At 48.0% G+C, this 26,415-nt stretch overlaps 1 protein-coding gene across 1 annotated transcript in view; it reads left to right on the forward strand.

The window, feature by feature from the left end:
- The first annotated feature begins 657 nt into the window (after positions 1-657).
- Positions 658-26,415, forward strand: part of FAM3B (FAM3 metabolism regulating signaling molecule B) — a 35,574-nt gene continuing 9,816 nt past the window's right edge. Inside the window, exons 1-2 of the mRNA XM_047100489.1 lie at positions 658-850; positions 10,258-10,381. Of these exons, the coding sequence (XP_046956445.1) occupies positions 658-850; positions 10,258-10,381 (317 nt within the window). The remainder of the gene's footprint in view (positions 851-10,257; positions 10,382-26,415) is intronic.

A 26,415-nucleotide genomic window follows, 5' to 3' on the forward strand; every position in this document is an offset into this window, starting at 1 on the left:
GCGCCTGGGTGGCTCAGTTGGTTGAGCGGCTGACTTCGGTTCAAGTCACGATCTCACCATTGGCAGGTTTGAGCCCCGCGTCGGGCTCTGTGCTGACGGCTCAGAGCCTGGAGCCTGTGTCTCCCTCTCCCTCTGCCCCGCCCCTGCTCGCACTCTGTCTCTCTCAAGAATAAATAATAAAACATTAGAAAAAAGTGGGAGGGAGGTACCAGAGCCAGTCAACCAGAAAGACTCCCTCCAGGGACTTTCTGCTTCTGCCAGACCTAGGTTTCGCCACCAACTTGTCTGTGATGATAATGACAGGCTTGGTGGCTGTTCCCAGTGTTACAGGGACTCCAGGTGCTGTTCTCAGCATAAACCAAACAAAGTCCCCGCCCTCTGGGATTTTCAGTCTGCAGGCCACGAATGAATCGTTGATGTTAGCATTTGAGGAAGCTGAGACCCAGACCGACCGCAAATCTAAAAAATGGGCGTAGAAAACATCCCTAACTTGTTTGCATCTTTCGCTGCTATGGCGACAAATGCTTAGTCTTAGCAGCGCCAGCGAAGCCATCATGGTTTCGTCGAGGCAGCCATGGGCCTGACCCGGCTCCCGCTTACCCAGGAGTAATTTCTCCTCGGAGCGCCCTGCAGACGTGGTGCAGGAAGGGGGCTAGGATGGCACCTGTTCCCCGGGCATCCACCACTGTGTCTTGTCTGTCCCCAGGCACTCTGAAGGCTGTGTTCTTCCTCTTCGCGTCCATATGCGCCTGGTATTCTGGGTACCTGCTCGCAGAGCTCATTCCGGAGGTATCCCTGTCCAGTGCTGCTTATAGCATCCGGAACATTGGTGAGAGGCCCATCCTCAAGGGTGAGTTCCACGAGATGTGTCGACTCACGGTTCTGAAACCCAGCCGTGGTGGTGAGGGGGCGTCTGGCCTCAGCTGTGCCCAAGTTGGCCATTTGATGTTGATGAAGTTGATCATGATGATGATGGTGATGGTGATGATGAGGAGGAGGAGGAGGAGGGGGAGAAGGGGGGAGTAATACTCGCCCCTTGGGCTCCCACACCTTTCCAAAGTAGGATACCCCTGCTCATCCCCATATGAGACCCCACGACAAACTATGATGTTAGGAAAACAAAGAAACTTCATGTCCAGGAGGTGTCAGATAAAAATAAGCATTTGGAATACAACGCAAACTGGGAATTAAGTGAAACCACAGAATCTCCATTACAGTCTCCATAGGAAAAGGCGTGGGGCACTCAGGTAGTAATTTGTACCCTTTTTCAAAATCTCATTGTAAGTAGGTAAGCTGGCACGTTTTCAATGCAGAAATGGGTCCTACAAAATTAATTTGCGCAAATATAAAGAACTGGGTAATGATTTTTAAGAAGTTGTGAAAGCAAGGGGGGTGCCTGGCTGGCTCAATCGGTAGAGGATGTGACTCTTGATCTCAGGGTCATGAGTTTGATTGAGCCCCATGTTGGGTGTGGAGCCTACTTAAAAAGAGATCTTTTTTTCCAATGGTTCTTATTTTTGAGACAGAGAGTGAATGGGGAAGGAGCAGAGAGAGGGGGACACAGAATCCAAATCAGGCTCTGGGCTCTGAGTTGTCAGCACAGAGCCCGATGCAGGGCTCGAACCCACGAACCGTGAGATCATGACCTGAGCCAAAGTCGGACACTTAACTGGCTGAACCACCCAGGAGGCCCCCCTCCCCAAATAAAATCTTTAAAAAAAAACTTGTAAATCTCTTCCTTTTCAGATTAATCGCATTTCTGAAAAGCTATTTATTTATTTATTTATTTATTTATTTATTTATTTATTTATTTATTTATGGGGGAGAGTGGGCAGAGTAGAGGCAGAGATAGAAGGAGGGAGAGAGAATCCCAAGAAGCTTCCTTGATGTCAGTGCCATGTGGGGCTCGATCCCACAAACCACGATATCAGGACCTGAGCAGAAATCAGGAGTCGGAGGCTTACCCGACGAGCCACCCAGGCGCCCTTGGATTAATTACCTTTTATGACCACCCCCATAAAAAAAAATTTTAAAAACCCGTAACTTTCTAGGAAGTGATTATGACTGTTTTTACTTTATTTATTTATATATTTTTTTTAACGTTTATTTATTTTTGAGACAGAGAGAGACAGAGCATGAACAGTGGAGGGGCAGAGAGAGAGGGAGACACAGAATCTGAAACAGGCTCCAGGCTCCGAGCTGTCAGCACAGAGCCCGACGCGGGGCTGGAACTCACGGACCGTGAGATCATGACCTGAGCCGAAGTCGGACGCTTAACTGACTGAACCACCCAGGCACCCCTGACTGTTTTTATTTTAAACGAAGTTTCCATAGTGAATGTGCATTCAATTGGATACGCCTACAGCATCCAGACTGCGGATGAGGCCCAGTGCCAGGTGGGGCCCACACACATAGAGAACATGGGAGACACCCTCAAAGGGCTTTCTCATCGTCCCCATTGTTATACAAAATGTGCCGTCTGTCCTGGATGTGGGCTTGCCTCTAGGAGCTGCCTCTGAGGCCTGCCTTTTGAGTGGGGCTCCTTCGTGTGGTTTCCCAGCCCCCCCCTCCCCCCCCAGCGCAGGCTGGGGGAGGCCCTGTCACCTTCCCCTGCAACTGAAGCACTATCTGGTTCCTGGAAACCCAGAGGTGGCGGGGAGAGCGGGTGACCATGGCCGGTGTGAGGGCTGCGTTCTGGCTCCTGCTGGAAGTCGGCTCCACTTTGGAGGGACACATGACTTCCTGGGCGTCCGGTGGGCTCAGAGTTTGGGGGTTGAGCCTAGTGATCGATTGGTGGTTCAGGGCTCGCGTGGATAAGACATTAACAGGGACCGCGTCGTCCTTGGGGCTCTGCGGGCTTTGCTGTGGGGCTCATTTCGTGCCATTGTCAAGCCCCCAGGGAGTGGCCTCCGTGCAAACACAGGTACCCTTTGGCCAGGCACTGCCTGTATAGCCCTCAGCGAACCCCTGGGTCCCTCTGGACACCTGCACTCCTCCGTGCCTGTTGAGCACACAGGGACCTAGTCATCCTTGGCTTTGGACAGGGTTCAAGGTGAGCGCAGCTCCTGCCATCAGCACAGGGACCTCTGTTACTCTTGGCTCAGCAGAATGACGGGAACACCCTCCTGGGAGTGTTTGTTCTCATGTCCTCAGTGACCCCCCCATGTCTGATCAGATCTGAAGCAGAGGAAGGAGAGTGTTGGCCTGTGAGATCGGTGCTGGGCACGGACGGACGGGGGCCCAGGAGCCGGAGGCACCCACAGAGTAGTCACCTCCGTGCCCGAGGCCACGCGGGCTGAGCCCCCCTCACTTGGCCCTGACGTCCCTCCACCTCGGGCTTTCCCCCTAATCCGTGGTTTGCTTTTCCACTTCATAAACTATTCTCTGAAAATGACCCACCTCCCGGCACAGCCGCCCAGCCCGGGGAGGGTGGCTTTGGGTTTTTGAAGTTAATTCTCACCCGCGAGTCCGTGCTCTGCTGGGCTCATACCGTCCCCACGTTGGATGTTGCCTCCCCGCCGTCTTTACGAGACGGTAAATCTGAGCTCACCCCAAGTACCCCTGAATCTGGTGGTTTCCGCGACCCGGCCGTTGGGAATCCGTGCTCCGGCTGCCCTGTGCCACCCTGTTCCTCGTGTTTGGTGAGAGGACTGACTGCATCGGCCTGGCTCCTTTGTGAAGGATGCCGTGCTCGCCCCGGAGGACAGAGCACCTTCCAGCTCCTTCTCTCCTCTCAGGCCTCAGTCTCCCCCCACCGCCCTTCCTCCTCACGTCTTTGACCCTCTGCCCCGGTGAGGGAGTTAACATGCCGGGTTATCACCTACCTGGGCAAAGGCGGCCCTGGTTTGACTTTTCCTGCCCCTTCACCCCATCTTCCGCTCCAGTCCATTCTCCCAACCAGCATCTCTTGGTGACAGCATCTCTCTGTTTGGATACCTAATCGCAGACAGAACTGTCCTGTCCTGCCGATGAGTGTATCTTGGCATCAGAAGGTGCTGACCCCTTGGCCCGGGGCCTGTGGTTCCGTGGCAGGCGGCGACTGGGAACGCCAGGCCTTCGTCCCTGTGCCCTGTGCCCTCCTCCGTATACTGCGCGCGTGTGCCTTGCCCGTTTCTCTGCGGTGCTTCTCTTTCTTCTTGTTGATTTGCAGGGAGTTTTGGGTACGTGTGAAGCTACTGATGCCTGATCACCCCCCTCCCCCACCCCACGGCACATGTCACAATGTACCATGACCTGTCCTAGCTTACCTTCCGTCTCCCGCGTTTGCGTGTGTGAAAGCTCCTGCGTCGACTGCGGTCCCGTCAGGTTGGGTCTGTGATGTCTAACAGGTATTTTAGTAAGTGTCCGTGGAAGAATTTGTACGTCACTGGAGGGGTGCATCTGGCGGGAGGCCCCGCGTGCCCCACACACAGCTTGCAACCCCAGGCCGCGAAGGTCAGTTTCAGGAGACAGCAAGTGGAAGGAGGATCCTGTTGGAATTTTCTCTCGTATACTCCAGATACGAGGTCGTCGAATCATTTTCTTAGGCACTCTTGCGAGAGGGGACCAAGCCAGGCAAATCAGCCGTGGTGAGCTGCCTTCCTAGATTCTCAGCCGAGGTGAGAGGAGCTGATGACCGCTAAATGGCTACCATTGCACAAAAAAGCCAGAAAAAGTACTTTTTTTTTTTTTAATTTTTTAATTTTATTTATTTTTGAGACAGAGAGACAGAGCATGAACAGGGGAGGATCAGAGAGAGAGAGAGGGAGACACAGAATCTGAAGCAGGTTCCAGGCTCTGAGCTGTGAGCACAGAGCCTGACGTGGGGCTTGAACTCATGGACCATGAGATCAAGACCTGAGCCAAAGTCGGATGCTTAACCGACTGAGCCACCCAGGTGCCCCGAAAAAGTACTTTTTAAGAAATGTTTATTTATTTATTTATTTTGAAGGGGCGGAGGAGGGGTAGAGGGAGAGGGAGAGAGAGAATCCCAAGCAGGCTCCACACTGTCAGCCCAGAGCCCGATGCGGGGCCCGAACCCACGAACCGTGAGATCATAACCCGAGCTGAGATCAAGAGCCAGACAGTCAACTGACTGAGCCACCCAGGTGCCCCTGAAAAAGCTACTTTTTTTTTTAACCTTTATTTATTTTTGAGAGAGAGAGAGAGTGAGAGCGAGCATAAACGGGGGTGGGGAAGAGAGGGGACAACAGAGAGAGAGAGGGGGACAGAAGATCCGAAGCAGGCTCTGTGTGGGCAGCAGAGAGCCTGACACAGGGCTCGAACTCACAAACTGAGAGATCATGACCTGAGCCGAAGTCAGACGCTCAACTGACTGAGCCGCCCAGGTACCCCAAAAAGCCACTTCTAATTCTGCTCTTAACTAGTTGTCAGTGTCTTCGAGATCCCTCCTCTGTCGCTGAGGGGACATTGTAAATGCGGTGTACGTCTGAGGCTCTTTCCAGTTCCAAAATCAACCCTGCCGTCCAGGGTGCTGTGTCCTCCGGGATCAGCTGCGTTTCCTGCTTTCTAATCCCATGCCCCCTCAGTGAAGGTGCAATGCCACTCCCTTTGGGGGGACATGGGGACAGAAGCTGGTGGAGGTGACACGGCGGTGTGCCCACGGTCTCCCCGGGGGGGTTCAGCATCTTTGTGCACTGGCATCACTGAGCCAGGTGAACCGGTGGGTGTGCCAAGCGTCTGGCACCTGTCACCGCCCCTGGGGCATCTGAGAAATCATTATCACTGATTATGAGAGACACCAGCCCTCTTTGGGTGCCTTCCGGGTTTTGCTTTTTGTGGACCGGACTTTCATCTCCTATAGAACAATGAGACGAGTTGACGTGGCTGAAATGCCTTCAGCGCATGCCCGGGAGCACCCTTCCTCTCTGCCTGGAGCACACGGCAGGATCGCATTTCTGGAATCACCTTCCTCATTTAAAGGGGTGAATGTAGCCATGGTTCCCAAATCAGGAAGTACTTCAGGAAGACAGGTTCCTGGACCCTGCTCCAGGAAATTAAAAATCTGGGTTCAGGGTGGAGCGTAAGAACCTATATTTGCTTTAGTTAATGTACGGATAAGAACTAAGGTAGACTTCCCTCAGCAAGAGAATGATTTCTGGACTGAAATTCCCAGCAGGAGGCCAGCTGTGTGGGAACCACACCGCCCATCAGGACATCGGGCCTCACTTAGAACAACAAGCGGGTTTTTTGGGAGACCCATAAGCAGGAGACTGACCAGCAGGCTGGCTGTTTGTGCTGGCTGGGCGTCAGCTTCTGGGTGCTCACGAGGGCTTTCCTGTTCGGTCTTTGGGGAATGAGTTTCAGGAAAAGGGCCCAGGACCTAGATGTAACACGGTGTCGGGTATTTAACAGGTATTTTTTGAATACCTATCTGTGAGGTCAGACTCTGCGAATTTGTCAAGGAGTGAACCTGGTTGGGGAGCACGGTGGGGAAGAGGCAGGGTTTGGACAGAGCTCTGTCTTCTGAGACGATGTATCTGTCTTTCCACACCCCCACTCCAAATAACGAATACGATCTTTGTGCACGTAATGGTATTTTGTGCTTCTAGGGAATGGGTAGAAGGTTAAGAAAACCTTAAAAATTTTTTTCTTAGTGTTTATTTATTTTTGAGGGAGAGAGAGAGACAGAGCGAGGGAGGGGCAGAGAGAGAAACACACACACAGAATCCGAAGCAGGCTCCAGGCTCTGAGCCATCAGCACAGAGCCCTATGCGGGGCCCGAACTCATGAACCGCGAGATCATGACCTGAGCCGAAGTCGGACGTTCAACCGACTGAGCCCCCCAGGAGTCCCCAGAAAACCTTTTTAAAATGCCACACAACCGTCCCCAGGCCCTGTGAGAAAACAGCATCTCCACGTCACTTTGGTCACAAGAACCGCATTCTCCTTGGAGAATCCTATGAAAACCAACGCCTCCCTTCTAGAAAACGCACCCACACACATCTACACGAGCAGCACCTGCATTTTGCAAGGGCCTGTGACTGGCGGGGCCACAGGTTTGGAAGACCGGCCCGTGGCACTCCCGGCAAAGCGTGGGGCCCTGCTCCCAGCCCACCCGGCCCCCAGGGGAGCTGGCCGCCGTGCAGGCAGCAAGTCGGGTCATGCTGCTGACCCCAGGGGAGGAGGAGGCCACGGGAGAACATCCTTATGGGAGCCCTCCTCCCCATCTCCCAAGGACGGCCCGGCTGGGAAACTCCAGCGTCAGGCCTGGGGTGAGAGGGCAGGAGGGATGGGCGGGTCACGTCTGTACTGTGCTTGCCCTGCTGCGCCAGTCACCTTGTCCGTGTCCCCGTGTCCCGAGCCCCAGCCAGGCGGGGCAGAGGGGACAGCAACAGGAGAACAGGAACAGCTCAGGTTGGGACCCAGCCCGCACTGCCCCACCCAGCCCTTTGTTTCCTCCTGACCTTCACCAGGTCTCTCTCCCAGGTGGAGTCCCGGCCCCTGGCTCTAGAACAATCCAAAATCCCTTTTCCTCTAACCCTTGCCATCACTGTGCTAATCTGCTGTCGTTCTGTCTCCACATTCCCAGGGGGCACAGTGTGGCCGTTGGGCACACGGGACACTGGCCACCTCCGTCAGTCAACATGGCACTCCTGTCAGCGTGCTCAGTGCGTTCAGGACACACGTAGGTCCTTCTCAGCTCTAGGTTGAGAGGACCACATGGCCAGGGCCCTCCTACAGCCTGGGGTGATGGCAAGGCCTGGAAGCAGTGTCCTTCTCCAAGAGCAGAGGGCTGCTTCGGTGACTCTCGTTCCAGTTGTGTGGGGAACAGCAGGGTCCGCGCACGAGGGAGCGAGTCTGTGTGCTTGTTAAGGGGACAGGGACACCAACGTTGAGGCAAGGCAGGTACCCGGTAGGATGTATGTGGATCCCCGTTCAAGAATATTCTCTCCGGGTGGGCTGTATACACAGGATGTCTGCACGCCAGGAGACAGGGCACACCTGCTTTTATTTTATTTTTTAAATGTTTGTTTATTTATTTATTCTGAGAAAGAGAGAGAGTGTGTGCGAGCACGCACACATGGGAGGGGCAGAGAGAGAGAGGGAGAGAAGGAATCCCAAGCAGACTGTGCACCATCAGTGCAGAGCCTGGTGTGGGGCTCGATCCCACGAACCGTGAGATCGTGACCTGAGCCAAAACCAAGAGTCAGATGCTTAACTGACTGAGCTACCCAGACCCCCGCCGGACACATCTCCTTTTAAACAGTATGTTAACGTTTTCAAATACTATGCCCGGTGTGTTTTTAGGGAAATTACCTCTAACTTTGAAGTAATGGGTATTCTTATTAAATTGGAAAAAAAAAGAGCTAAAATAAATACTGTAGTGCCCCAAATCCAGAGACACAGAGAAGATGCTGTATTTTTGGCACTTTTTCACATTCATGGTTGGACCCCTCGCTTTAAATTTAGAGATGGGGAAAAAAATGTATTAAGTACATTATGTGAACACTTATGGAAGTAACGTACTGCTTGAATATATACAACCTATGTTTACCAACTTTGCAGATGCCATCTGCATGCATAGAAAAGTCTGGAGGAAGATACGCCAAAAAGAATCTCAAGATTGTTTAGAGTGAAAACATGTGGACTGTTTTCCTTTTCTTTCACTTTACTTTTCTCCGGCAGAAATTAAACAAGGAAAGGTAAAAAACCCCACGGTCCTTTCTTGTGTTAAAAGATAGACTCGATAGGAAGGAAGGTTGGTGAAGGTGGACCGGGGCCCGCAGCCACACGTGTCCAGAAAGCCTTACGGTCCCTCGCGGCTTTCGCATGGGGTGCGGGGTGGGGACAGAGTTCGGCGTCTCTGAAGTCAGGAGGTTTCTCCCCCACCCGGGGGGTGCAGATGCCCACTCAGTCGGTCAACTAAGAGTAGAGCCGCTGCGTTTACCACATCCTACCCGGGGGCTGGGAGCAGGGCGGAGAGGAGACAGACACCGTCTCCTGGGGGAAGGGGACTGGGGGATAAGCTGAGGGCCAAGAGAAAGAAAAGAGAACAGAGAGCTGGGCAGCCGGAGGTCTCAGGGGCGGGGCAGGCGAGGAGGGAGGGGAAGATGTGGATGGGGCACGCGCTCCCTGGAGAGCTCCGTGTGCCCCCATCCCCAGCCGGGGCACCTGCTTCCCTGTGCTCCCCGAGAAGTTCTGCCCGTCCGGCTCCGGACCTTCCCCGTGCGTGTCTGCACCCGGATTCCCGCCAGTAGGGCCTCCCAGGGCCTCACCACCTGCCTGGCTGTCACAGCCGTGCGTCCTCAGTCAGAGAGGCACGGATCACACCTCTGGTCAAACTGGACAAGCGAGAGGGGGACTTGGGATTTAAATCTGAACTGGGCACAGCACGGCGGGTTCTGTGGACTACGGCAGACAGAGAAGGGCACGTGGGAGGGACGGCCACATGGCACCCAGCAGAGGGAGGGGCGCGGGGCTGTCCCAAGGCCAGCTGGGCTCCTCAGGTGCTGCCCCTGTGAGGTAGGGGTGCTGGGGAGACATCTCTATGGCCTGCCAGCGCCGACCTCGTCGCCCCCTGGCGGAAAAACTCAGTGTCTCAGGCTCATATGGAAGGAAAGGGGTCACGTGGCCAGAGCAGGTGTGTGTGTGTGTGTGTGTGTGTGTGTGTGTGTGTGTCAGGGTGTGTAAATGCAGAAGCTGGATAGATGCTCCATAGATGGCTGTTGCTTTGCTCACCAGCCCCCTTCGACCCAAGGGAGCTTTCTTTCCATATTGTGTGCCAAGAATGTCAGTGAGGGAACCGGCCCTGGGCAGGGGCTCCCTCACCTTCTGAAATTGTTATGCCCGCCCAGCATCCTCTCCCTTGTGCAGATTTGTTATTTTAAGACAAACACAGATCAGGGGCGCCTGGGTGGCTCAGTCGGTCAAGCTTCGATTTCGGCTCAGGTCACGATCTCACGGCTTGTGAGTTCAAGTCCCGCGTCGGGCTCTGTGCAGACAGCTCGGAGCCTGGAGCCCGCTTCCGATTCTGTGTCTCCTTCTCTCTCTGCCCCTCCCCAACTTGTGCTCCGTCTCTCTGTCTCTCAAAAATAAATAAACATTAAAAAAAAGACACATGCAGGTTAAACCAGCTGTAGCTCTAGGGGGATTTCGGACGCTGCCAATGCAAAGTTGGTGACTCCCTTCCCCACTCCAGGTGGGACTTGCCAGGGTGGAGTCTTGGGATCGAAGGGCCACTGCTCACGGTCGAGTAGTGGGTCCATTTGACAAGTACCTGCAAGATGCTAACCGTTATGTTCCTGTTTGTTGCAGCCCCAGCCCCTAAAAGGCAGAAATGTGACCACTGGACCCCGTGCCCCTCGGACACCTACGCCTACCGCTTGCTCAGCGGGGGCGGCAGGGACAAATATGCCAAAATCTGCTTTGAAGACGAGCTGTGAGTACCCGTGATGAGGACACCCACGTGATGCCTTCCCTTCCCCGGGGCCAGCCCCGCGGCATGCGTGCCCTCAGAGGGAAAGGCAAAGGCTGGGAGTCCAAGCGGGAATGCGGGCGACAGCTGCTGTGTCCTGTGGTGGGGGGTGTCCCCGCCTTGAGCTCTCATTTGCCTGCGGGTGGGACAGCGCCGAGCTTCCATGTTGTGCCCTGCTTCGAACACGTGGCACAGCCCTCCAAAGTCATAGACATGCCAGAATTCACCAGATGCCGTCTTGCTTTCCTTCTTTAAAAAAATTTTTTTTACTGTTTATTTATTTTTGAGAGAGACAGAGCGTGAGCGGGGGAGGGGCAGAGAGAGAGGGAGACGCAGAATCCGAAGCAGGCGCCAGGCTCCTAGCTGTCAGCACAGAGCCCGACGCGGGGCTCGAGCTCACAGACTGTGAGATCATGACCTGAGTTGAAGTCAACCGACTGAGCCACCCAGGTGCCCCTTGCTTCCCTTTTATTTTTATGGTCCTCACCCTCGTGGATTAAAGCAGATATCATTTCTCCTGGCAGCCCACACCTCCTCCTTCCTGACGGCCTGACCCACGATAGCTTAAATAAATCTCGGCGCTTAGAACTGCCCTGGCCTAGTGTTTGCCTCTGCCCCGGTGGCCCTACCAAAGCACCGCGGACCGGATGCTTAAACAACAGCCATTTATTCATTCTCTCACAGTCCTGGAGGCTGGTCGCCCAAGGTCAAGGTGTGGGCAGGGCTGGTTCCCTCTGTGAGGGGGAGTCTGTCCCAACCTCTCTCCTGGGCTTGCAAAGAGCTGTCTTCTGTGTGTGTGTGTGTGTGTGTGTGTGTGTGTGTGTGTCTGTGTCCTAATTCCCCCCTTTCAAAAGGACACCAGTCATATGAAGTAGGACCACCCTAATGGCCTCATGTTAACTTAGTCACCTCTTGGAAGGCCCTTCCTCCAAAGAAGGTCACGTTCTGGGGTACCGCGAGCTAGGACATCAGCATGTGGATTTTGAGAGGCCACAGTGCAATCCGTAACACCTAGCTTAAGGATGCTTAGGCCATGAATAGTTACTACAAAGGAGAGAGAGCGTGGGCTTTCCCCAACACGGAGGAGGAAGTCTTTCCCAATCATCCACCCTTTTCCCAAAACTGGGCTCGCCTTCCTTTCTCGTTGCTGGCTGGTTCATTGCGAGAGATGCACGTCCCTCTCTCCAACTTTTAATTCGTCGTCTCTGCACTTAGCTCATCCTCCCAAGGAGCGTAGCACGCCAGGGCACGAGCCGTAGACTCGGCAACCCCCCCCCCCCCGCCTGGTCTCAGCACATTCCCCATTCCGTACGGGGACTGGATGGAAAGCACACTGCCCTTTGGGGGTCCCTCACTCACCCAAGGCCCGCTTTACTCAGCCCCGGGGGGCTTATCGATAAACATTCCTTCACACAAACCCCCCGGGTGGGGCACTCGGTGGCAGAATAGTGACAGTAAACATGGCTCTTGTGCTCAAGGAACTGATGTCACAGTTCAGGGTTCTCCACCTCAACACCGCTGACCCTGTGGACCAATGACCTTGTCTGTGGCGTGGGTTCAGTAGCATCCCAGACGTCCAGCTGGTGGATACCATAGGCTACCCCGTCCAGCTGTGACAGCCATACGTGTCTCTATACACGGCCGCATGTCTCCTGGGGGCCAAGCGCCTCCTTCCCCACCAAGAACTGTTATACTTGGGAGAGAACAGATTTTTCGGTCTTCCGTGGTGAAGGCGATATGGTGATTTTGTGGGTGGTTGTGGAATATTCCAGAAGCAAATGTAGCATTGAATGGGATTTCCAGAGAGGTCCATGGAGGAGACAAGGTGGGGATTCGGCTTGAAAACTGAGCAGGAGACTGTGGTAGAGAAGAGAGGAGAGGCACCTGGGGGGGCTCGGTCCATTGAACGTCCAGCTCTTGATTTCAGCTCAGGTCATGATCTCACGGCTCGTGAGTTCGAGCCCCACGTCAGGCTCTGCGCTGACAGCGTGGAGCCTGCCTGGGATTCTCTGTCTCCCTCTCTCTCCACCCCTTCCCTGCGCTCTCTTTCTCTCAAAACTAAAGGAATAAACTTAAAAAAAAAAAAAAAAAAAAGAAGAGGGAGACCTGGGAGGGGTAGGGACAGTGGGACAGGGATGCTCACCCAGAATCACATCACCAGAAGGGAATTGTTCCAAATTAGACCCAGAGCACCGGGTTCCCACTGGTCCACACTGCCTGAAGCCTTCCCCTGACCATGGTCCCAAAGCAACAGCTTCATGCCAACCTAGGACACACTAATGCACGTATGCGTTAACTTCAGGCGACTTCCTGTGAGGTGTCCTGTCTGTCATCCCCATGGCACAGTCAAGGGGACCGACTCACAGATTCAGCAGCCTGCCCCTCGTCGCTCAGAGCTCATGGCAGAGCCAGGACTCTGCCCTGGAGTCCAGGGTGTGCTGGGTAGACTGGCTTGAGTCCAGTAGTCTAACGGAACAACTCACGACATGAATAGGCGGGACCCAAATGTAGCTCGCCTGCTTTCAAACAGTATTCCAGATGGTTTTCAGAACACGGCGTGGTGCAAAGCAGGACAGACTCAGATAAAGGCAGGTTAAAAGGGACAGGGGAGTAAACCCAGGCAGAGGCCTACGGAGCGCCACTTGCCGGGCATAGCGTTGTGGTTTTTTTGTAGTCGACTCACGGAGCAAGAGTGCTGGGTTGTGGTGATCATCATATGAAGAAAAAATACAATTTAGGTAGAAAGACAAGGCGGTTCTTTCCTTAGTGCCACCAGCCCTCACTGGGCACCGCAGCCGTGCCGGCTCCAGGGACAGCAGTTTCCATCTCTCAGCAGCCTCTTTCCTTACTTCCCATCTCTAATGGCAGCCTCGGGCTGGCCCTTGTTGGCTTTCCCAGGTTAGGCATCATCTGTGGGCCGGCCACTCAGTAGGTGAGCAGTCCCCCCACACCGCCCACTGCTGTCTTCCTCCACACCGTGGTCCTGACCCACGCCTTTTAGCGTGATCAAACCCCAGCATTTGCATGAGTAAGACCGTCAAGAGAAAATCCAAAGGACTTTTCCTTGATATGAGCGTGTTACTGAGTGGGAAACGGTTGGAGAACAGGAGACCTCCCAACCGACCGTGGTTGGAAAGCCCAGGCCTCAGTAGTCGCAGTGGCGTTTACGAGGCAGGCGTGAGTTAGTGCATCGTTGTCCAGGGTCACTTGTCACTGGAGACGGCCATGCCTTCCGGAGGCATGACCTTACTTGTTCGCAGCTGAAAAGTCACCCGGATGTGGGGAAAGGTCACATTTTAAGGTCAGAGTCAGTATCTCCGTGTCAAGTTTTGGTTACGTGACTGTGATGGTTGGTCTAGGGATATATTCAAATGGTGGCCTCCAGTTTTGTTTGCTTTTTTTTTTTTTAATATTTATTTATTTTTGAGAGAGAGAGAGCATAAGTAGAGGAGGGGCAGAGAGAGAGGGAGACAGAGGATCTGAAGCGGGCTCTGTGCTGATGGCAGAGAGCCTGACATGGGGCTTGAACTCACGAACGGTGAGATCATGACCTGAGCCGGTCAGATGCTCAACCGACTGAGCCACCCAGGACTCCCTGTTTGTTTTTTTTAAACACGGCTAAGTGAAGGTTCTTCATGGCTGAATCACATCGTGTACAACCATCGTGTCTCCTTGTCTTTTTGTTGGTTGTCAGCTTGTTTGGTTTTCTGTTACCTACATCAGTTTAATCCCAAAATGTTCTTCTAGTTAAAAAACAAATCTAACGTCCCATCAGATATCCACCAAGTTCCTCTTCTGGAGCCTTCCAACCCACTCGGGTCAGCCAGGTTGCTCTCGGGTCACCGTACAGCTGCCGTCTGGCACCCCTATCCACCGTCATCCTGGGACGGCCTTGTCTCCCTCTCTGGAATTTTAACTCCTTTTTCTAAGATATGGCGCCTTCCACTTTCCTGGTCCCCTCCTGTGTTTTGCAGAAGGCGGGCTGGGCGATCAGATACCACCTGGATAGCAAACCCAACCAGATATGGAGGGTGATCAGCTATCAAAGGGAGGGGGACCCCGATAAACTGACTTAGCAGAGTTCTTCTAAAATTGGGCAATGCAGACATGAGCACAACGTTCGAAGTCAGGCCTAGTTAAAAAAGGAGCTCAGGGGAGAGTTTGGTGAAGGAGAAAATCCGTGTGAGCAGAGGGGCACCAGGCAAACCCACTCCTGGGAGTCAGGCTCTGCCGATGGCTGGCTTGGGTTCCAGATGCCCCGGTGGCCTTGCTGAACCCTCCAGAGACTGCAAGGCTCCGTCCCCCTGTCTTTGGCTTAGGGTCAGACTTGTATTGCAGTCTGATGGCTCTCCCCCCTTAACTCAGCCCCTTCCCCCTCTCCTCTTGTAGGCAGTTCCCCTGATACAAATTCTTGTGCATTTTATCCTGTTCGGATAGCTGCTTCTCAGAGGATTCAGATTAGCACAGTGAGAATGACCGTTCCCCCATAGTCTGTCCGGCCCAGCATGTTGACAGAGACTTTGATCTCTGCCACTCTGAGAGATAGAAATTGAAGTCTCAGATGAGATTTTTACTTTCATTGCTTTTGCCGTGAGTGAATTGAGGATCTTTTAAGCTAAGAGCCTTTGTGTTGGTTTTCTGTAAACTGTCTGTTCGTATCTCTTGCCCATTTTCACCTCTGTCACTGGCCTTTTTATTGGTTTACAAGATTCTTTACCTATTAAAGTAGTCTTTTTTGTGTGTTTGTAAAAAATCTTCTCCGTATTTTATCTGTTCACTTATTAAAATGCTATTTTTAAAATATATGACCTTTAACAAAGCCAAAAACACTGTATGGGGCGCCTGGGTGGCTCAGTCGGTTGAGCGTCCAACTTCAGCTCAGGTCATGACCTCCTGGTTCATGGATTTGAGCCCCGTATCGGGTTCTGTGTTAATAGCTCAGACCCTAGAGCCTGCTTCAGATTCTGTGTCTCCCTCTCTCTCTCTGCCCCACCCTTGCTTGTGCTCTGTCTCTCTCTCTCTCTCTCTCAAAAATAAGTGAACGTTAAAAAAAAAAAAAACGAAAGAAAAAAACCTGTATAGTGAAAGCAAACTTTAAAAATTTTAAAAAGCAACAAAACCAGAAAACAACCCAAGTATGATGGTATGACGAATAACTAGTAGGTCTCACATAATAGCAGGTGGTCCGAAAGCTGCCAGTTAAGGGAAAACAACTCTTAGATTGGATCACGGCACATAAACCTCCAATTTTTATGCTATACATAAAAGCATACACATACCCGAGAATTGAGGTCACAGGGCAAACCACCGGCCTGAAAATGGGAGAGACGGGCAGATCCCCGGAATCCCACGTCAGCTTGGAGCCAGCATCAGGCAGGAATCCTTCAGGGGCAATTGGTCAGTTGCTGCTGACGGGGGCTTTGGACCATTTTGAGAGATTAAAACTCCTGCAGGCCAAACCTTGGAGGAATCCCTACACTTTCCTGCGTTTTTTTCTGCCAGGAACCCCACCAGGCTCTCAGAGTAAAGATCAAAGAAAAAAATCCCCTCCTGCTTTTGTCGGGGGGGGGAAGGGAAAACAGCCGGTCTGAAATATGCCCCCAGGGCTCTGTTCTCCTTCACGATGGCCTGCCTTCAAGAGAAACTTTTTGCCAGAGTCTAACCAATGTGGGTTTTCCCTGATACTAACTGACCTGTGGGAGGAAATACCCAACACCAGAGGGGCCCCCTCTAAACCAGCCCCCTCTAACCTTCCTGTCTCACCTAAGGGGTCAAAGAAACAATATGGCCTCTTGTGAAGCCCACCGCCCAAGTAGCCCAGGCTCCCCAGAAGATCGAGACTCAGTCTTGGGACTGTACAACATTTCTCCTTCCCCCACATCTTAACGTCACACAAAAGAAGCTCCTTTGACATAACAGGGGTTTGCAGTTGGTTGAGCATCTGACTCTTGATTTTTGCTCAGGTCACGATCTCATGGTTCGTGGGATTGAGCCCCGTGACCTCCTGCTGTTAGCATTGAGCCTGCTTGGAATTCTCTCTTCTCCCACTCTCTCTCCCCTTCCTGTTCTCTCTCTCTCTGTCCCTCCAAATGAATAAATAAACATTCAAAAAAAAAAAACAACAAAACAGAGGGTTACAGCGTAAAAGAACCACAAGGCTAAACCCAATTTTATTTTTTTTTTAATTTTTTTTTCAACTTTTTATTTATTTTTGGGACAGAGAGAGACAGAGCACGAATGGGGGAGGGGCAGAGAGAGAGGGAGACACAGAACCGGAAACAGGCTCCAGGCTCTGAGCCATCAGCCCAGAGCCCGACGCGGGGCTCGAACTCACGGAGCGCGAGATCGTGACCTGGCTGAAGTCGGACGCTCAACCGACTGCGCCACCCAGGCGCCCCTAAACCCAATTTTAAAAAGAGTCTCTAGGCATATCCTAGACATAGGAGAGAAATTTTAGCCTTTGGCACCTACAGCCCACAGCAACTAACAAACACAGATCACTCCTAGTCAGGTGAACATAAACACTCATGCTAAAGTTCTATTTACCTCTGTTCCTTTTTTTCAAAAAAAATTATTCACTTATTTTTTCATTTCCATGCAAGTTAGTTAGCATATAGTGCAATAATGATTTCAGGAGTAGATTCCAATGATTCATCCCCTATGTATATGCCCAGTGCTCATCCCAACAAGTGTCTGCATTAATGCCCATCACCCATAACCCTCCAGCAACCCTCAGTTTGTTCCCTGTATTTAACAGGCTCTTATGTTTTGTTTCCCTCCTTGTTTTCGTATTATTTTTCCTTCCCTTCCCTTATGTTCATCTGTTTTGCATCTTAAATTCCACATATGAGAGAAGTCATATGATTTTTGTCTTTCTCTGAGTGACTAATTTCACTTAGCATAATAACCTCCAGTTCCATCCACGTAGTTGCAAATGGCAAGATTTCATTCTTTTTGATTGCCGAGTAATACGCCATTGTATCTATATACCACATCTTCTTTATCCATTCATCCATCAATGGACATTTGGGCTCTTTCCATACTTTGGCTATTGTCAATAGTGCTGCTCTAAACACGGGGGTGCATGTGTCCCTTCAAAACAGCTCACCTGGGGGCACCTGGGTGGCTCCGTCGGTTGAGTGTCCGACTTTGGCTCAGGTCATGATGTCACGGTTGGTGGGTTCAAGCCCTGCATCAGGCTCTGTGCTGACAGCTCAGAGCCTGGAGCCTGCTTCAGATTCTTTCTCCCTCTCTCTCTGCCCCTCCATGGCTTGCATTCTCTATCTCTCTCTCTCAAAAATAAATAAACATTAAAAAAATTTAAAAAACAGCACATCTGTATCCCTTGGATAAATACCTAGTAGTGCAATTGCTGGGTCGTAGGGTAGTTCTGTTTTTAGTTTTTTGAGAAACCTCCATACTGTTTTCCAGAGTGGCTGCACCAGCTTGCGTTCCCACCAGCAGTGCAAAAGAGGTCCTCTTTCTCCGCATCCTCGCCAACATCTGTTGTTGCCTGAGTTGTTAATGTTAGCCACTCTGACAGGTGTGAGGTGGTATCTCATTGTGGTTTTGATTTCTATTTCCCTGATGATGAGTGATACTGCGCATTTTTTCATGTGTCAGTTGGCCATCCGGATGTCTTCTTGGGAGAAGCGTGTATTCATGTCTTTTCCCAATTTCTTCACTGGATTATTTGGTTTTGGGGTGTTGAGTTTGATAAGTTCTTTACATTTTGGAAAATAACCCTTTATCTGATATGTCATTTGCAAATATCTTCTCCCATTCTGTCGGTTGCCTTTTAGTTTTGCGGATTGTTTCCTTCGCTGTACAGAAGCTTTTTATTTTGACGAGGTCCCAGTAGTTCATTTTTTGCTTTTGTTTCCCTTTCCTCCGGAGATGTGTTGAGGAAGAAGTTGCTGTGGCCAAGATCAAATAGGTTTTTGCCTATTTTCTCCTTGAGGATTCTGATGGCTTCCTGTCTTACATTTAGGTCTTTCATCCATTTTGAGTTTATTTTTGTGTATGGTGTAAGAAAGTGGTCCAGGTTCATTGTTCTGCATGTCTCTGTCCAGTTTTCCCAGCACCACTTGTTGAAGAGACTGTCCTCATTCCATTGGATATTCGTTCCTGCTTTGTCAAAGATTAGCTGGCCATATGCTTGTGGGTCCATTTCTGGGTTCCCTATTCAGTTCCATTGATCTGAGTGTCTGTTCTTGTGCCAGTACCATACTGTCTTGATTACAGCTTTGTAATGCATCTTGAAGTCTGGAATTGTGATGTCTCCATCTTGAAGTCCGGAATTGTGATGCCTCCAGCTTTGGTTTTCTTTTTCAAGATTGCTTTGGCTATTCGGGGTCTTTTCTGATTCCATGCAAACTTCAGGATTGTTTGTTCTAGCTCTGTGAAGAATGCTGGTGTTATTTTGATAGGGATTGCACTGAACATGTAGATTGCTTTGGGTAGTATTGACATTTTAACAATATTTGTTCTTCCAATCCAGGTGCATGGAATATTTTTCCATTTTTTGTGTGTGTCTTCTTCAATTTCTTTCATGAGCTTTCTATAGTTTTCAGTGTATAGATTTTTCACCTCTTTAGTTCAATTTATTCCTAGGTATTTTATGCTTTTTGGTGCAATTGTAAATGGGATCGATTCCTTGATTTCTCTTTGTGTTGCTTCATTATTGGTGTATAGAAATGCAACCGATTTCTGTGCATTGATTTTTATAGTCTGCCACTTTGCTGAATTCATGGATCAGTTCTAGCAATTTTTTGGTGGAATCTTTTAGGTTTTCCATATAGACTATCATGTCATCTGTAAAGAGTGAAAGGTTGACTTCCTGATTGCCAGTTTGGATGCCTTTTATTCCATTGTGTTGTCTGATTGCGGAGGCTAGGACTTCAAAACTATGTTGAATAACAGTGGCAAGAGTGGACAGCCCTGTTGTGTTCCTGACCTCAGGGGGAAAGCTCTCAGTTTTTCCCCATTGAGGATGATATTAGCGGTGGGTCTTTCACATGTGGCTTTTAAGATCTTGAGGTATGATCCTTCTATCCCTACTTTCTGAGGGTTTTTTTCAAGAAAGGATGCTGTATTTTGTCAAGTGCTTTCTCTGCACCTATTGAGAGACTCATCTGGTTCTTGTCCTTTCTTTTATTGATGTGATGTATTACATTGATTATTTTGTGGATATCGAACCAGCCCTGCATCCTGGGTATAAATCCTCTTGATCATGATGAATAATTCTTTTAATGTATTGTTGGCTCTGGTTGGCCAGTCTTATTGAGGACTTTTGCATCCAGGTTCATCAGGGTACCTCTGTTCCTTTTAACTGGCATACTATGCCTAGCTTTCAAAAACAAGTAACAAGCACACTAAAGGTAAACAGCACAGTTTGAAGAGACGGGGCAAGCATCAGAACTTGACTCAAGCATAGCAGAGATTTTGCAATTAGCAGACCAGGAATTTGAAACAACTATGATTAATATGCTCAAGGTTCCAATTGAAAAAGTGGACAAAATACAAGTACAGACGAGCAATGTCAGCAGAGAGATGAAAACCCTAAGAAAGAATCAAAGGAAATTAATTACTGTAACAGAAATGAGAAACACCTTTGATGGGTTCATCAGTAGACCAGATACAAGAAAGGAAAGAGTTGGGGAGCTGGAGGATATGTCAATAGAAATTCCCAAACTGAAAGAGGAAGAGAAGGGAAAAAAAGACTGAAGGAAGGGAAAAAATGCAACAGAATATCCAAGAACTGTGGGACAAGTAAAAAGGTATAATGTGTAACAGGAGTACCAGAAGAAGGGAAAGAGAAAGGAACAGAAATATTTGAAGCAGTGTTGCTGGAAGTTTTCCAAAATTATTGACAGGCCCCAAACCACAGATCCAGGGAGCTTAATGGAACCAAGTAAGATAAATACTAAAATATCTACACCTAAGTATGTCAAACTACAGAGGATCAAAGACAAGGAGAAAAATCGTATGAGAAACCAGAGGCAAATAAAACAAAGTAAAAAAAACCCAAAAGCACCTTACCTATAAAGCAACAAGGCGAAGAATTATATTGGGCTTTTTTTCGGAAACCAGGCAAACAAGAAGAAAATGGGGTGAAACATTTTAAGTATTGAAAGCAATGTGTTGTCCTGTGTTACGTTCCCATCAGTGTATGAGAGTTGATCCACCATCATGCTGCACTAACACTCGTATGCTCAGTCCTTCCAATCTAGGACATCCTAACAGGTGTGCAGTGGTATCTAAGTTTCTAATCTGCATTTTCCTAATAACTACTGATGTCGCACCTCTTTCTGTGTATGTATTTGCTATATGTATATCTTATTTGATGAAGTGTCTATTTAAGTCAGTTGTCCATTTTTTAACTGGGTTGTTTTCTTTTTAAAAGAAATATTTATTTAAGAGGCGCCTGGGTGGCTCAGTCGGTTGAGCTTCTGACTTCGGCTCGGGTCACGATCTCACAGTTCATGGGTTTGAGCCCCGCATCAGGCTCTGTGCTGACAGCTCAGAGCCTGGAGCCTGCTTCCGATTCTGTGTCTCCCTCTCTGCTTCTCTCCTGCTCACGCTCTGATTCTCTCCCTCTGTCTCTCAAAAATAATATTAAAAAAAATTTTTTTTAATGTTTATTTTCGAGAGAGACAGTGAGAGAGCGTACACGTGGGGGAGGAGCACAAAGACAAGGGAGCAGAGGATCTGAAGCGGGCTCTGTGCTGCCAGCAGCAGAGACCCTGATGCGCAGCTTGAATTCATGAACCATGAACCTGAGCTGAAGTTGGATGCTTAACTGACTGAGCCACCCAGGTGCCCCTGGGTTGTTTTCTTATTATTGACTTTCAGATTTCTTTATATATTCTGTATCCAAGTCCTTCATCAAGTACATGATTTGCAAATATTTTCTCCCAGTTTGTGGCTTGTCTTTTTTCTTCTCTTAACTGTGTTTATCAAAGAGCAGAAATTCTTAATTTTATTGAAGTCCAATTTACCAGTTTTTAATTTTAGGATCATATTTTTTGTGTCCTATCTAAGATCCTGTCTGCCCAACCCAAAGTCACAGAAATTTTCTTGTATTTTTCTTCTAGAAATTTGATAATTTTAGATTTTTCAATATGTATACTGTGAGATACCCCTTTGGGGTTAATTTTTGCATATGATGTGAAGTCTGGACTGAAATCACTTTTAAATGTGGATATCCAATTGTTCTAGCACATTTATTCAAAATACCGTCTTTGTCTACTGAATTTGTACCATTGGCCAAAATCAAGGGAACATATCTAATTCTGGACTCTCCATTCCCTTCCACTTGTCTGTCTTTCATTATATAAACTGCCCTGATAAATGTAGCTTTACAGTAATTCTTGAAGTTCAGTAACATAATTTCTTCAGTTTTGTTTTTCTTTTTCAAAATTATTTTGACTATTTTAGATCCTTTCCATATACATATGAATTTTAGAATCAGCTTACACATTGCTACACAAAACTATTGGCTTTTGATTGGGATTGCATTGGGTCTCTAGATCAATTTGGGGAGAATTGGCATTTTAGCAATGTTGAGTCTTTTACTCAAGAAACATAGTTAGCTCTCCATTTATTAAAATTTTCTTCAACTTGTCTCAGTAATGTTTTTACTGTATTCAATATACACATCTTGTAGCTCTTTTACTATATTTATCTGTAAGTATTTCATTTTTGATGCTATAGTATATTTAAATTTTTTTTTAAATTTCCAGCTGTTTATTACTAGCATATAGAGATACGATTGATTTTTGGATAATGAGCTTATATCCCACAACCTTGCTAAACTCACTTACTAGTTCTAGTAGTTTTGTTTTTACATTGGATAGTCTATGTAGATGATAATGCCATCTACCCACCCCCAATAAAAGAGAGTTTTACCACTTCTTTTCTTTTTTTTAAGAATAGTTTTTGGGGCACCTGGGTGGCTCAGTCGGTTGAGCGTTCGACTTCAGCTCAGGTCATGATCTCGCAGTTGATGAATTCCAGCCCCGCATCAGGCTCTGTGCTGACAGCTCAGAGCCTGGAGCCTGCTTCCGATTCTGGGTCTCCCTCTCTCTGTGCCCCTCCCCCACTCGTGCTCTGTCTGTCTCAAAAATAAAGATAAACATTAAAAACAAAAAAAGTATTTTTTTTAGGGAGGGGAGGGGCAGAGGGAGAGACAGAGAGAGAAGGAGAATCTCAAACAGGCACCATGCTCAGCATGAAGCCCAACACGGCATGAAGCCCACGACCCTGGGATCGTGACCTAAGCCAAAATCAACTGAGCCACCCAGGTGACCCTTACCATTTCTTTTTTAATCTGCATGCCTTTGCTTTCTTTTTCTTGCCTGATTACACTGGATAAAACCTCCACTACAATGCTGGATAGAAATGCTGAGAGTAGACATCATTGCCTTTTTCCTTGTCATAGAGGAAACGCATTCCATCGTTCATCATTAAATATGATGTTAATTAGGGATTTTTCATAGAAACCCTTTATCAGTTGAGGAAATTCCTTCTACCTCAAGATTTCTGAGAGTTTTTAATCAGTGATGGATACTAGATTTTGTCACATGTTTTTTTCTGCATCTCTCTTTTTTTAATGTTTATTTTTGAGAGAGAGAGAGAGAGACCAAGCACGAGTGGGGGAGGAGCAGAGAGAGGGAGACACAGAATCCAAAGCAGGCTCCAGGCTCCTAGCGGTCAGCACAGAGCCTGACATGGGGCTCGAACTCACAGACCGCGAGATCATGACCTAAGCTGAAGTTGGACACTTAACCAACGGAGCCACCCAGGCACCTCTATTTTTTAATGTTTAATTTTTTAATTAAATTAATTTTAATTAATTTTTTAATTTTTTTAATGTTTATTTCTGAGACAGAGACAGAGCATGAGCAGGGGAGGGGCAGAGGGAGAGGGAGACACAATACAAAGCAGGCTCCAGGCTCTGAGCTGTCAGCACAGAGCCCGATGCAGGGCTTGAACCCACAGACTGTGAGACCATGACCTGAGCCAAAGTCAGACGCTCAGCCGACTGAGCCAGCCAGTGTCCCTTATGCATCTCTTGAAGTGATTATATAGTTTGTCTTTTTTAGTCTGCTAATATGGCAAATTACATTTTTGAATATTAAGCCAACCTTGCATTTCTGAGATAAGTCCCACTTGCTTGTGATATATCATCCTTTTTCTATATTGTTGGGTTCAATTGGCTAAAATTCTGTTAAAAATTTTTGTATGTGCATTCATGAGAGATATTGGTCTATGGTTTTCTTCTTATTTTTTTTTCTGGTTTTGGTATCAGGGTGGAGTATATTGGTGAGTATTCTCTCCTTTTCAATATTCTGAGAGAGTTTGTACAAAATTGGTATTATTTCTTTAAGGATTTGGTGCAGTTCCCCAGTGAAGCCTTCTGGCCTGGAGTGTTCTTTGTGAGAAGATTTCTAACTGCACACTTCAATTTCTTTAATAAATACAGAGCTACTCAAGTTATCTGTTTCTTCTCAAGTGAGCCCCATTATTTTGGGTGCATAAAGAAAAACCCCATTGTTTTCCTTACACTACACACGATACTCTGAGTGCATCGTACCCTGTGTGTGGTAGGTTTTTTCCAACATCAAGCAATTATCTGCCACACCAGCTGGGTGGTCTATAATTCAACTCGATTCTGACCCTACTTGAAGATGGCCTCAGACTCCACAGGTTAAGGGCTTAGTCTCACAAGACTCTCTCCCCCCACACTTCAGATGCAATCACAAGTCCCAGATTGTTCCTATGCTTCTGACTGGCTATAAATCCGAGTTCCCATGACCTCCTCCTTGGGTTTCGTTATTTGCTAGAACGGCTCACAGAACTCAGAGCAACACATTTACTAGTTGGTTATAAAAGAATATGATAAGGAATACACACATCTACGTAGATACACTCACACATAAGTGTACTCATACATGTATATATACTTATATGTAAAACACAGGCGTAAACATACATTAATCATACACATGCAATTTGCTTATTTTTGACATAAAAACACACACTGGAGGAGTAAATCAGAAACTAAGAAAAATTAATGGAAATGAGAACAGGGGATGAGGAGAACAAATGGAGGATATAGGGAAGATTTCTTTGGGTATAATTTTATTTTGTGCACATAAGGGTGATTTTTGAACCGCATAAATGTATTGCATATTCAAAAATGAAATACAATCCAAAGAAAAACAAAAGAAATTCTAGAATTGAAAACAGGCTGAAATAGGTCCACTTGGACATCAGATGTGTAGTATAATTACACATCTCCTTGTGGACATGTGCATATACTTCAGTTGGATATTGTTTTGGGAGGTCGCACAGCTACCCTCAACTTCAGTGATATTCTAGGGGGACTGGTAAGACTCAGTAACAGCTAATACTTAGAGATAAGGTTTATTACAACAAAAGATACAGAACAAAAGCTTCTGTGTTGTCTGGTGGTGGGGAACTGTCTCAGTGTATGTTGAAGTATCTTTATTTCATCTTCATTGTTGAAAGATGTTTGTTCCAAGGTTGTGTTTCAACCCATCCAGATACCATTCCATTGTCTTCTGGCTTCCATTGTTTCTCATGAGAGTCAGCTAACAACTGAATTGCTAATCCTGTGAAAGTAACAGCCTTCTTTTCCCTCTCCTATTATCTGTATGATTTTTCCTTGTCTTTGGTTTTCAGCACTTATACCCTGCTGTGTCTGTTGTTATTGCTGTATTCTCTTTGGTGTTCGTTGTGCTTCTTTTAAAAAAAATTTTTTTTAACGTTTATTTATTTTTGAGACAGAGAGAGACAGCGCATGAGCGGGGAAGGGGCAGAGAGAGAGGGAGACACAGAATCTGAAACAGGCTCCAGGCTCTGAGCCATCAGTACAGAGCCCGGCGTGGGCTGGAACTCACAGACTGCGAGATCATGACCTGAGCCGAAGTTGGATGGTCAACCGACTGAGCCACCCAGGAGCCCCTCATTGTACTTCTTAAATATGTGTGAATTGAAGGCTTTCATACATCTAACAAATTCTCTGACGTTGCATCTTCTTCTCCATTAACCTTCTGTTCCTATGAGACTCCTAACGAAACATATGTCAGATCTTATTATTTATTATATTCTCTATAGCCTTCATTCTATTTTGTATTTTCCATCCTTGTATCTCTCTGGTTTTCCTTGTAGACAGAGCTCTTTTCCTCTGAACTGTCGTTCAGTTCACCGGTTCTTCTGTGCCTAATCTGCTGTTAAACCCCTCTGTTAACTACCGATTGTTAAGCGATTTTAGTTTTAGAGCTTCATTTTACTCTTCTTCTAATCTTCATGTCAGTTTTTGTAGTTTCCAGTTCAAAAATTTTCATTTATTGTCTATATTACATCTGTATCATATTATCTATATCTATATTATATCTATATTATCTATAATATCTATATTGTTTCATTTATTATCTTCTTTATCGTAAAGTCTGTTGGGCAATCTATTTGGAACCCTCACACATCGTCACTATTCTCTATTATTTTCTCCTGTCTCATCGACACTTGTTTACGTTGGCATCTCTCCTTATGTGCCAGGTGACATTAGATAGTGTGACAGACCATGCGTTTGAGAAGTTGTGGTGATTTTTTCTTAAGGCATTAGATGATACATTCTTCTGGGGATTTTTGTTTGCTTATACCAAGGACTTGGAACCATTAGCAGAATAGGACGATCTGAATAAATGCTAAGGATTGAGATTTGGTGGGGGCGGGGGTCATCCAGTTGACTTAAAATTTGGAGGCAGCTATTCAAGTTCTGATCTATTTCTGGTTCATTCTTGTTTTTAAGATTCATCTGTTTTTGATCCCAACCCAAAGAGATTGGAGGATTTGACGTGGCCTTCCGTTTGGTGGGCCCAGCTTCCAACTTCTGTCCCACTAGCCTCACATGGTTGTCAAAAGTGCTACTCTTCTTTTTTGACACTTTTTCTGGAATTAGCAAATGCTCC

Source organism: Lynx rufus, unplaced genomic scaffold (assembly GCF_022079265.1).
Source record: "Lynx rufus isolate CCGP_SWC_20201006 ecotype Redwood Valley unplaced genomic scaffold, mLynRuf1.p SCAF_5, whole genome shotgun sequence".
NCBI lineage: Eukaryota > Metazoa > Chordata > Mammalia > Carnivora > Felidae > Lynx > Lynx rufus.